This window comes from Colobus angolensis, unplaced genomic scaffold (genome assembly GCF_000951035.1).
Source record: "Colobus angolensis palliatus isolate OR3802 unplaced genomic scaffold, Cang.pa_1.0 Scaffold428, whole genome shotgun sequence".
In the NCBI taxonomy this organism is placed as follows: domain Eukaryota; kingdom Metazoa; phylum Chordata; class Mammalia; order Primates; family Cercopithecidae; genus Colobus; species Colobus angolensis.
Genome location: NW_012117688.1, coordinates 731,021 through 741,852, shown reverse-complemented (window position 1 = coordinate 741,852; position 10,832 = coordinate 731,021). Strand labels below are relative to the sequence as shown.

At 43.4% G+C, this 10,832-nt stretch overlaps 2 protein-coding genes across 3 annotated transcripts in view; one reads left to right on the top strand and one right to left on the bottom strand.

Moving 5' to 3' along the window:
- Window positions 1-10,832, bottom strand: part of PYGL (phosphorylase, glycogen, liver) — an 89,461-nt gene that overhangs the window by 14,186 nt on the left and 64,443 nt on the right. The window lies entirely within an intron of this gene.
- ABHD12B (abhydrolase domain containing 12B) overlaps window positions 7-10,832 on the top strand; it is a 31,995-nt gene continuing 21,169 nt past the window's right edge. Inside the window, exons 1-4 of one of the 2 annotated variants that reach the window (XM_011956877.1) lie at window positions 7-29; window positions 5,727-5,854; window positions 6,733-6,835; window positions 8,429-8,548. In XM_011956877.1, the coding sequence (XP_011812267.1) occupies window positions 10-29; window positions 5,727-5,854; window positions 6,733-6,835; window positions 8,429-8,548 (371 nt within the window). In that variant the 5' untranslated portion in view covers window positions 7-9. The remainder of the gene's footprint in view (window positions 30-5,726; window positions 5,855-6,732; window positions 6,836-8,428; window positions 8,549-10,832) is intronic. The other variant, XM_011956878.1, reaches the window with a different exon arrangement.

Genomic DNA, 10,832 nt, shown 5'->3' with positions numbered 1-10,832 from the left:
TGGTGGGACATGGTCGACCGCAACCTGCGGTGAGTACGCGCCAGGTCCACCTCTGGCCGTGCCCCGACGGCTCGGACTGCGCGGGAATGGGGCAGGGGGCGAGGGCGCGGCCGAGGCCGTAATCCCCTCTGCCGGCCCGGGCCCAAGGCCCGGCATTGTGGCTCCCCGGGGACCTCGGCGGCCACCTGCGAACTCTAGGGCTCTTTGATTGCCCTCACTATCCTCAGCCTCAGTCCCAACCTGGACCAACAATACTCTCAGGTTTGGTATTTCAGGAAGTATAACTTTTGGGGGCTTCTGAAATACAGATGCCAGAGAGGTGGCTGGATTCCTATACCAATCTCTATTATCTGACCATTTAGCTAACGTACAAGATGGATCTGAATGACACTAGTAATAGTGACAATAGTAATATATGTTGTAATCTTGGACAGGGTTCTCTTAGGTCAAGGGCCTATCTGTGTAGGTGGAAAAGGATGAGAAAATCCCTGCCTAGTTCCCTGAGTGTGAACTCCCTGGCATGTATTTAAAGAACACACCTCCAGTCTGCTAAAGACATATATAGTGTGTTGAAACCATAACTTGGTATTACCTGTACCGAGTTTTTACGTTGTTTAAATCTGAAATATATCAGTGGGTGTTTTGGTTTTTGTTTCCGTTTTCTTCCTCCCATGGATCCTCAGTTTAAACAGTAATCTTAAATTACTGGAATCCACCAGCAACATATTGCCAATCTTGTTCACACTGAAGCCAGGTATTGGTTGGGGATCCTGGACCCAGGATATGTGGGTATTTCATTTAGTTTTGTTGATGTGGGAAGATATTGGCATTTTTACTTCCCTCTTTCTATTCCTTTTGTTTAATTTGTGCTGATTATAAAATATCCAAAAATTATATCCAGACACAGGAGACCTCGCTTTGGAGTGCCCAGAGTGATGATGACAAACAGGGATCTTTTCTCTCTCTCTCTCTCTCTCTTTTTTTTTTTTTGAGGGTTTCACTCTGTTGCCCAGGCTGGAGTGCAGTGGCACAATCTTGGCTCATTCCCAGGGCTTAAGCGGTCCTCCCAGGTCAGCCTCCCCAGTAGCTGGGACTACAGGTGCCCACTACCACACCGAGCTAATTTTTGTATTTTTTGTAGATACAGGTTTTCACTGCATTGCCCAGGTTGGTCTCAAACTCCTGGAGCTCACAGGTTCCACCTGCCTTGGCACCCCAAAGTGTTGGGATTACAGGTGTGAACCACTGCACCTGGACTCTTTTCTCTTCTATTCCTTTTTATTCTTGTTGCAGACAACAGAGTGCTGGCAGCTCTGCAGGGGCCCAGTCACCTAGAACCCATGCCTTCCAGCTCTGTGTTGGATCGGAACACCTGGCAGAATGTCCTGATTGCACTTGTCAAACTGCATATTAACAGGACTTCTCTCCCAGAGGTGGGGATTCTGGGAAAGTTGACATCTAATGTTTCTCACTTTGACGATCTCTGTGAAATTGATGGCTCATTATTTAACATTTATTTGGCAGTAAATGGCATTTATTAGGCAGAGAATCAAAGTTGCACTTCACACTCATAGAGAGTAACCCACTTTGTTGATAATGGAGTGGGAGATGGGGAGTTGCGGACTATCTATTACTTGCCTTACTAACTGGTGAAAAAAGTCTCAAGAGACACTTCCTGAAAGAATAAAATACTAGCGCATGTCTTCATCTGAGCAGAAGATTATTGGTCCAATGTAAGATATGCTGAGGCTGAGGCCCAGACCCATTTCCACCATCCCAAGTCCTCTTTGATTCTTGGAGCCGGGTTCATTTAGACGAGCAAACCTTCATGGAGGACTTGTCATGCCCCTGGCCCTGATCATGGCCCGGGAACTAGTGGGATGTGTTGTGAGACCTAAGAAGAATATTTTGTTATATGATTTTTTCAATGGCCATTTTTTAATGCCTTGGGAATCTAGTTATTTATATTATAAAAATTTTTATCAAATCCAGTTGCTGTTTAAGGTGGATGGGCCAAGGAGAGTAAATCTCCACCTTACAACTGGTTTTCTTTAAATTAGAAAAATGGGGCCAGGTGTGGTGGCTCATGCTTGTAATCCCAGCACTTTTGGAGGCCAATGTGGGCAGATCACGAGGTCAGGAGATCGAGACCATCCTGGCTAACACAGTGAAACCCCATCTCTACTAAAAATACAAAAACTTAGCCAGGCGTGGTGGAACACACCTCTAGTCCCAGCTACTCCGGAGGCAGGAGAATCGCTTGAACCTGGGAGGCGGAGGTAGGAGTGAGCCAAGATCATACCACTGCACTCCAGCCTGGGTGACAGAGCGAGACTCCATCTCAAAAAAAAAATAACAATAATAATGATAAAAACAAAAGTGGAAAACGTGCTCCAGAAGGAAGCTGGGGGAAACCAAAGGTTTATTTTCCTCCTCATTTCCCCCTATTCCACCCCAAGTCATTACAATCCTAGATAGTGCTCAGGAAATGTCCATGAGTAGGCTGATAAATGTATTCATTCTTTCCACAGTGTTGGTTCTTTATGATCTATTGGACACTATTCTAGTCTTGGTCACACAGCAGTAAATACAACAGACAAAAGTCCTTGCTCTGTGGAGCTTACATTGATTCATTTGCAATTCTAAGTAAAAAAAAAAGAAAATGAAGTCCTTCCTCTTTCCTCCAAAGCTAACAATAAATGTTGCTTCCATTTTCCTTACAAAATAAATGCACTTTCTTTCCATTTTCAACCTACGCGTCAATAAATATTTACTGAGCTCAGCCCTGGGCTGGACAGAGTGAAGTGTAAAGGAAACATTCTATGCCATGTTGTTCTTGCTGTCTGTGGCCTGATAGAGTGGGGAAGATAGGGCTAATAATGGGAAAGCCATCAGAGAACAATTCAAGGCCAGCCGAGGCCCCGTTATTATTTGTGGGAGGAAAGACAAGAGGGAGGGGTCACCATGGGATGATGTCTCCAGGAGACTTTGACAAGAAAGAGATACTTCTGTGGCCATGAAGGAAGAGGGTATTTGGTTGGGAGGGTGTCTCCTGGTGGGTGGTGACAAACAAATGTCGACTGAATGAATTGGCACATAGGTTGAAGGTACATGTCTTAATATTTGAAAAAGTAAATGTAGTTAGATTTGGGCTTCCCAAAGTTGGTTTGCAGAAACATCTGAGCATGAGTGATTCACCTTGTAGCAGCTCAGACTCCACCAGCTTCCACCAGTAAGAATCATACAGTGAGGTTCTGAGGCCCCTGCGGAACGCCGTGTGGTTACAGCTGCAGCTGATCAAAGGTCAAGTGAAAGAACACCAAAGCACCAAGGTGGCCGTTTGATGTGGCTGGCCGTTAGCGGGGATTGGGCTGAAACTGCATCCTCCGCTCAAATAAGGTCTATTAGCCACTGGTGACTTTTGATCCCCTACTGATCTAGGGGAAGTCAAATTGACAACCCCTTAGTTAAAAGAAGCTGCTTTGCATTATCGATGCTCGGAGGATCTGGTCACTCTGTTCTCTTCCCGCAGTGCATCTCAGAGAAGTGCCTCGAGCTATTTGAGAGAAGAATTCTGTATGAATTATTCCTTAAAAACAGACACACATTTCCCTCTACTGCCTCTGCTTCCCAAGCAGACCTTCAAAACACAACTTAGCGGGAGACTACCCTGCCTACCTTCAAAAGACAGCTTAGTGGGAGACTAACAGGCAGGGTGGAGGTGAGTGAGGGGAGCTTAGAGGGAAGCCAGCAGGAGCCAGTCGCTGGAAGGAGGCACAGTTCAGCCTTGGGTTCAATTCTGTCCATTTGGGCTTGATCTGTGGCTCAAAGTGTCTTCTCTGGGTTTTGATTTCTTATCTCTAAAATCAGAACAACAATGTCCTCTCCTTCCTGCCGCCTTCATGGCGGGGGTGGTAGGGTGCTATTTTAAGGTATTATGAAACAATCATTTTCATTTCTTTCTTTCTGATTTTATGAGTAGGCAATTGCCTGTGTATGATGTATTTGAAAAATCTATCCATTACCCTTAGCCCACATATCTTTTCCACTTCTTGCAGAACTGCTGGAAATTCATCAGAGATTCATTATCTTCTCTCTTTGTGTCTCTTCCAAACACATATAAGTGCTCTGATTTTTAATTCATTAACACTTTGGGGGAGTTAATTTTTTTAGAGAGGTCTTTCTTTGATGACTTTGTTATCAGAGGGCTCCTGAGAATACAGGAGCAGGAAGGAGGAAAGAAGAAAGGAAGGAGGAAAGAAGAAAGCCCCTGCGAGGGCTAAGGGGCAGAAAGAGATCTTAAAACAAGATTGTCTACCAGCAGAATTTTGCCAGAGGTCAGCCTTGTTCCTGGGGTTCATTTCTGCTTACATGGATGTCACCAGGACTGTGACATCCTGGAGATCCTTATAGGACTATGGGATCAGACAGACCTGGGTATGTGCGGCTCTGCCATTCATTAGCTTGTGACCTTGGAAAGATTAGTTAACTTTCCAGTCTCATTTGCAAGGCAAAGGTAATAATTATCTTCCAAAAATACCTCTGGTCTAGCAGAGAAATCAGGGCAGGGGGAGACAATTTATCAAAAATGCTTTCTAGCCTCTTGACCTTACCATTTGATTATGTTAAACAGTCTTAACAATGACCTCTCACGACATGGAAAGGGACTTACTTAATGGCTAATGTGGGCAAAAACTGGAAGCAGGAGGTGATGACATTGACCTCCTGTATCCCTCATTTCTCTAAGACCCTCACAAGAGAGGTGGCTTGAGACAGAGGTGTCCTTAGTGACTCCTCATGGACAAATCGTCACTTGTGTGCTGACAGCTCCTGATTGGGTGGTTTGTGTCACAGGGAACAATAGCGTAGGCAAGATGTGCATGCGCCCACTCCCTGACCAAGCTCCAGCCCTGTGCCTCATGGGTCCTTCTCTTCCAGGGACCTCATTTCAGAAGTGGGGTCTTCTAACACTGGTTCATTTCTCCTAAGATGCAGCCAGAATATAGAGGATCTAAGGATTATTCCCTCACTGCCTGAGACTAATGATAAGAATACCTAACACATATAGTGCAGAATTGTGATGTAATTAAAAACTGTGGCAGCTGTTAAACTGTCTGAATCCTGTTTACTGGTGACTTTGGGGTCCAGCCTCAGCCTTCTATGGGGCTACAGTAAGGGACCAAACCTGGCTGTGGTGCAAACATCTCCCTTCCCCTCCTGTCCCTGCCATGTCCTGGCTTTTTCAGCTACTGGTTGAGGCCCTGCCTTATTGCTCTCCTTACCTGGTTTCCCCTTAGTCCCAGTCTTGACCTGCCCTATAGATAATTCCATGTCATTGTGTAAAAAGACCTTCTTAAATGCCAACTGACCTGGAATTCCCACTGTGAGTCTCTGAAATTTGGGGGCAGATCACCTGAGGTCAGGAGTTCGAGACCAGCCTGGCCAACATGGTGATACCCTGTCTCTACTACAACAATTAGCCAGGCCTGATGGCGGGTGCCTGTAATGCCAGCTACTCAGGAGGCTCAGGCAGGAGAATTGCTTGAACTTGAGAGGCAGAGGTTGCAGTGAGCTGAGATCATGCCATTGCACTGCAGCCTGGGCAACAAGAGCAAAACTCTCTCCAAAAAAAAAAAAAAAAAAAAAAAAGAAAGCGAAAGAAAAAGAAAAAACCAAGACAAATGGATTAATTTCGAAAACCTTGTGTGTTTCCCAATATCTTGCAGATCTTTTCCACACTCCTGTTCAACGCTCGGACGAAAAATTGCTGCTCTGTATGACAGTTTTACTAGTAAATCCTTAAAAGAACATGTTTTCCCTCCTCTGATAGACATGTTAATTTATTTTAATTTTTGTAAGTATGGACCTTCCATAAATTTGCCTATATATATTTTTTTCCCAAATAAAGACCTCACTATCCTTAAAGTTGTGACGTAGTGAAAAGACATGTCAGCTGTAAAATTGTGGCTAGACTGAAATGGTCTGAAACTTATTTAATATTGACTTTGAAGTGTAGCAGGAATCCCTGCAAACTGTTGGAAGTAAAGAGAGATGCATGCCCTTGTGGGTGAGGGTTCCATTCAAGAGCTGATTTCAAATTAATTCGTTGTTAATATGGATATCTAACTGCTTACTGTATTCTCTGCCTTTCCCCTTCCTCTTGTTATCTGCATCCCTTAAAGATGAGAGAGAGAGAGAGAGAGAGAGAGAGAGAGAGAGAGAATGGAGCTGATGTAAGGAATCTATTTTTCCTCTTTTTTTTTTTTTTCTACTGAGCTATATGTTAGTCAATTTAACACAGTCCTTCTAGTTCTTACCTGCTTGCCTCCTGGTGTGTGTGAATTCTGGACATTTCTTGCCTGTTGACTGATGATTAGGTTTCACTGAAGTATCAGAATACTTATTATTTTCTTCTAGACCTTTTTACCTTCTTAGGGGAATGGTCTCCTCTGCTTTTAGCCAGAGACAAGGATAAGGATTGAATCACTCTGTTTCTGTATTATGAGCTACCACACTGATGCTATTTTAAAATCTAGCTTTTAGGTTTTTGTTTTTTGCCCCTCTTCTGCAGGCTAGTCCTAGTTGATAAAATAAAATACTCTGCTAGGAGTTTAGTGTAGTCACTTGCAACTTAGAAGCCTGTTAACCTATGTAGGCTAATTCCTTTCTTTGATTGTGATTAAAAGGCATGGAATCTGATTCTTCGAGTTGATAATGATTTTTACTTTCCAGTCAAAGCCCCATTTCTTGTGGATTTAAAGAAACCAGAGTTAAAGATTCCTCACACAGTGAACTTCTACCTGAGAGTTGAACCTGGGGTGATGCTAGGGATCTGGTGAGTGCACGGATGGGACACTGGGTTGCTTGATGGGACAGGTTTTCCTGTTAGGATGCAGAGGGGCAGTGCTGTGTTCCCTGCCCATGGAGAGGTCAGTGCTCCTGGAGGTACCTGGAGGCTGTTTTCTACACCTTCCTCTTCTGTTGATTTGCTTGATTTTGCTTTCTAAGAATTTTGCTTTGGAGTATAGACTTTTAAGTGTTGCCTTGGCTTCTGGCCTCACCCACCCCTTCTGCCTTATTCCATACCACCTTTGCCTTCACGCCCTCAAGTCCAGACACACTGCCCTCCCAGGATACTCTCTGCCCTCAAGGCTTCCTTCTATTTCTCAGCTCCCTGCCTTCCCTCTTCTTGCCTTGCTGTCTACTCATCTATGGGATCTTACTTCAGTTGGTAATTTTCAGGAAAGCCTTTCCTCACTGCCCATTTTAGGTATGTGCTGTCGTGGCCACCCATGCTTGTCCCTTTTGACAATTATTCCCATTGTCATGAAATAAATGGGAATGATGATTTGGTTAATATTTGTCTTCCTTACAAGACTATAACTTTAGCAGGTGATAGACTTTGTTGGTGCTAAGATTGCTTACACAATGCTTGGCACATAAAGGACATTCAGTAAAAATGTCAGATGAGGTCATGAACATTCTATTGTCTTACAATGCTAACCTTAACATTTCTTCTGTTTAGTTGTAATGCTCATTCTTGGCTGCGAAGTTTCCAGTGATCTGTTTTCTATTTTATCTCCCTGAGTTCAAACCTTTGATCATAAAATGTTTAGGAACCAACACATAACTTCTTCCTATTCTGCAGGGTACAGTTCATCCAATAGTGTTGGAATTTAGAAATCGTTTTATTCTTTGCTTTCGCCCCACTGGTCCTTGGTTTGGTGAGTCAGCTATCTCATCAAGATCAGCTCATCCAGCAGGCAGCAGTGCCTATATTCTGAGTACAGAGGCCCTGGGGATGATGGCAGACTTTCTGCCCTTAGATGATGGAGAGGACAGAAAATTTGTCGCCCTTAGCCAGTTCTCCACAGCCCATGGTGACATGTCGTACGGCAGTGTTCGCATTTGCAGCATTCGTTGGTTTAACAAAGTGGAGAAAATGGAACTCACGCAGACGTTTAAAATCACAAGGTTACTTGGTTTCTGGAGCAAAATGGTTCAGTGTTTTAGTTCTTTTCTCTTACATAAACTGGTTTCTCTTTAAATTATTTCCTACTTGTCTCTTCAGCCAAACTCATGGCAGATGGTAAATATCTATTATCTTTTACTTGTTTCCCTTTCTTAAAAAACAATTTCAATGTACCTAAGAACAGCAGTCTTGGAAAATTAGCAGGTGCAGAAGTCAGAAGAACTAAAACAGTAAGTCATTAAACGGCGTCTCTGTGCATGGGGACATGGGGTAGGGCAGTAGTGGTTCTCATCATAAGACATTTTGTGGTGTTAGATTTTTATTTTTACCATGTGCATATATTACTCAGACAAAAAATTAAAATATATGTGTATATATCTTAAGGAGAGTTTCAGCCTTTGGCAAGGATGGATAATTCCTCTTTCTACATTTGTTTAAACCTCCCTTGCTCTTCAGGCACACAGTCCCCAGCTGCCGGGGGGAAGATGCCAAAGGGAAGGACCGTTGCTGGTACGAAGCAGCCCTTCGCGATGGGAACCCAATCATTGTTTATCTTCATGGCAGTGCAGAACACAGGTCAGTGACTCTGCTTACGTATTTTTTTTTTCAAGAGATTGAGTGCATTTCAGCCCCACAGGGGAATGAAGAAGGACAGGGCTCTGTTTTTAACTCTGTAGGCATGCCTTCACATATTTCTTTTCCTTTGTTGAAATCTGAGGGTGTTCTGGCAATAAGCTTCGCTTGAAAAGATTGTTCTATATATAGAATAATGTGGATCCCTAACTAAGAAGGAGAAAAGAATAACTCTTCCAAAAGTTGGATGTTGATTTCAAAGAAAGTGATGATTCTTTTGCTCCCTAAGAGTGTCTGAAATGATGGATTTAACCCATGAATGACGGGAAAGGGAATAGGCACGCATTATGGGGGAGAGGAAGAGCCATCTCCAGATCAGAGATTTTTCAGATCACTACAGGGAAGAGTCCTTTATTTAACTTTAATGTTACTAGCTGAAAATATGACTCCTTAAGAGAGGTCACATGGAATTCTGACCGCAGGTACTGGGGACCGTCTGACTAATTCTAATCTAGAATAGCCATACCTCAGCCCATTCTCTGTAGTCCCAACCTCGCTTTGTAATAAAGAACATCTCCCAGGAGCCTGGCTCCCCTTTGATGTGCTGTCAGAGCCCTTCTGGGCCTGTGTAATTATGCTGGGTGATGATCACCTGCTGTGACTGTGCCCCTTCAGCTTGGGGCAGGGGCGATGTGCCTCAGAAACCCACAGATCTCCTCCACGTGGGGAGGAGCACCTGCCTGTGACTCCCTTCCTCCTCGTCTTTTTCTGGCAGGTGACTCGCCTTTCTCAAGACTCGCCTTTTCTCAAGAGACTTTCTTGATGTATTCATTTTAGAGCCACATTTACTGAAATTTCCTGTGAAACCCAGCATTTTTACATAGTTTAACTTTGTATTGATTTTGTAAACTTGGGCATGTATGTATGTATTTATTTATTTATTTGTATTTTTTAGTAGAGACGGGGTTTCACCGTGTTAGCCAGGATGGTCTCGATCTCCTGACCTCGTGATCCGCCAGTCTCGGCCTCCCAAAGTGCTGGGATTACAGGCTTGAGCCACCGCGCGCGGCCGTTATTTAAAGGACCTTGTGGACCACACAGCATGTCTGCCCCTCTGTGTAAATCCATAAGTGCCCTCAGTGAGCCCAGATTTCCTGGCTCTGGGATCAGACACAGCTTGCTTTTGTTCTCTGTCCAGAAGTATCAGCTTTCTATCTGCAGTCCTGAGCTGCAAGTAAGGAGTACCAGACAGTACTCTCCTCAAATGGGAGATTACAGGGAACCTGTCGAGGCATCAAAAACAGTGGCTCTAGACTTGAGATCCATGGAAGTCCCAGAAGGCCCATGAACGCCTCTCCACAATTGTACATAAAATTTGAAGTATGGGTACATTTTTTCTTGAGAAATGGGTTCATAGCCTTAACTAGAAGTTCAAAGGCTCCATTACATATACATACATACATTACATATACATTACATATACACACATACATTACATATACATACATATACATACATTCTATCTTAGAGCCAATGTAATGGCTCTAAGATAGAACTCAAATAAATGACTTTTAAGAATTCTCTGCCTTTTGATGAGTAGTTGCCAGGGCTTGGCGGGTTAGGGAGGAAGGAATAGGCAGAGCACAGAGGATTTCTAGGGCAGTGGAAATCTTCTGGATGACACTACAATGGTGGATACATGTCGTTATACATTGGTCAAAATCCATAGAATATCCAACACCAAGAGTGAACCCCAATGTAAACTAGGCAATTTGGATGATAATAATGTATCCATGTAGGTTAACTGATTGGAACAAGTGTCCCACTGTGGTGCTTTGGATGTTTATAGGGAGAGAAGGTTGTGTGTGAGTGAGGACAGGGGTTATATGGGAACTCTGCATTTTGTGTTCAATTTTGTGGTGAACCTAAAACTGTTTTAAAAATAAATTTCATTAATTTCTAAAAAAAAAAAAAAAAGAAACAGGTCACAAAGACCATCAGTCTTCTTCCTGAAAATACAGGTCCAATCTTATTCTGACTAACATTACACAGAAACCTCAGTCACAATAAAGACTGCAACTACTAACTTCTTATTCACAAACTTAAAATAACATCTACAATACAATTAAATTTAAAACTTCTGGAAAGAACCTTGTACTTCATCATAATAAAATCGAATTTGTGAGCCGGGCACGGTGGCTGACGCCTGTAATCCCAGCACTTTGGGAGGCCGAGGTGAGTGGATTACGAGGTCAGCAGTTCAAGACCAACCTGGCCAAGATGGTGA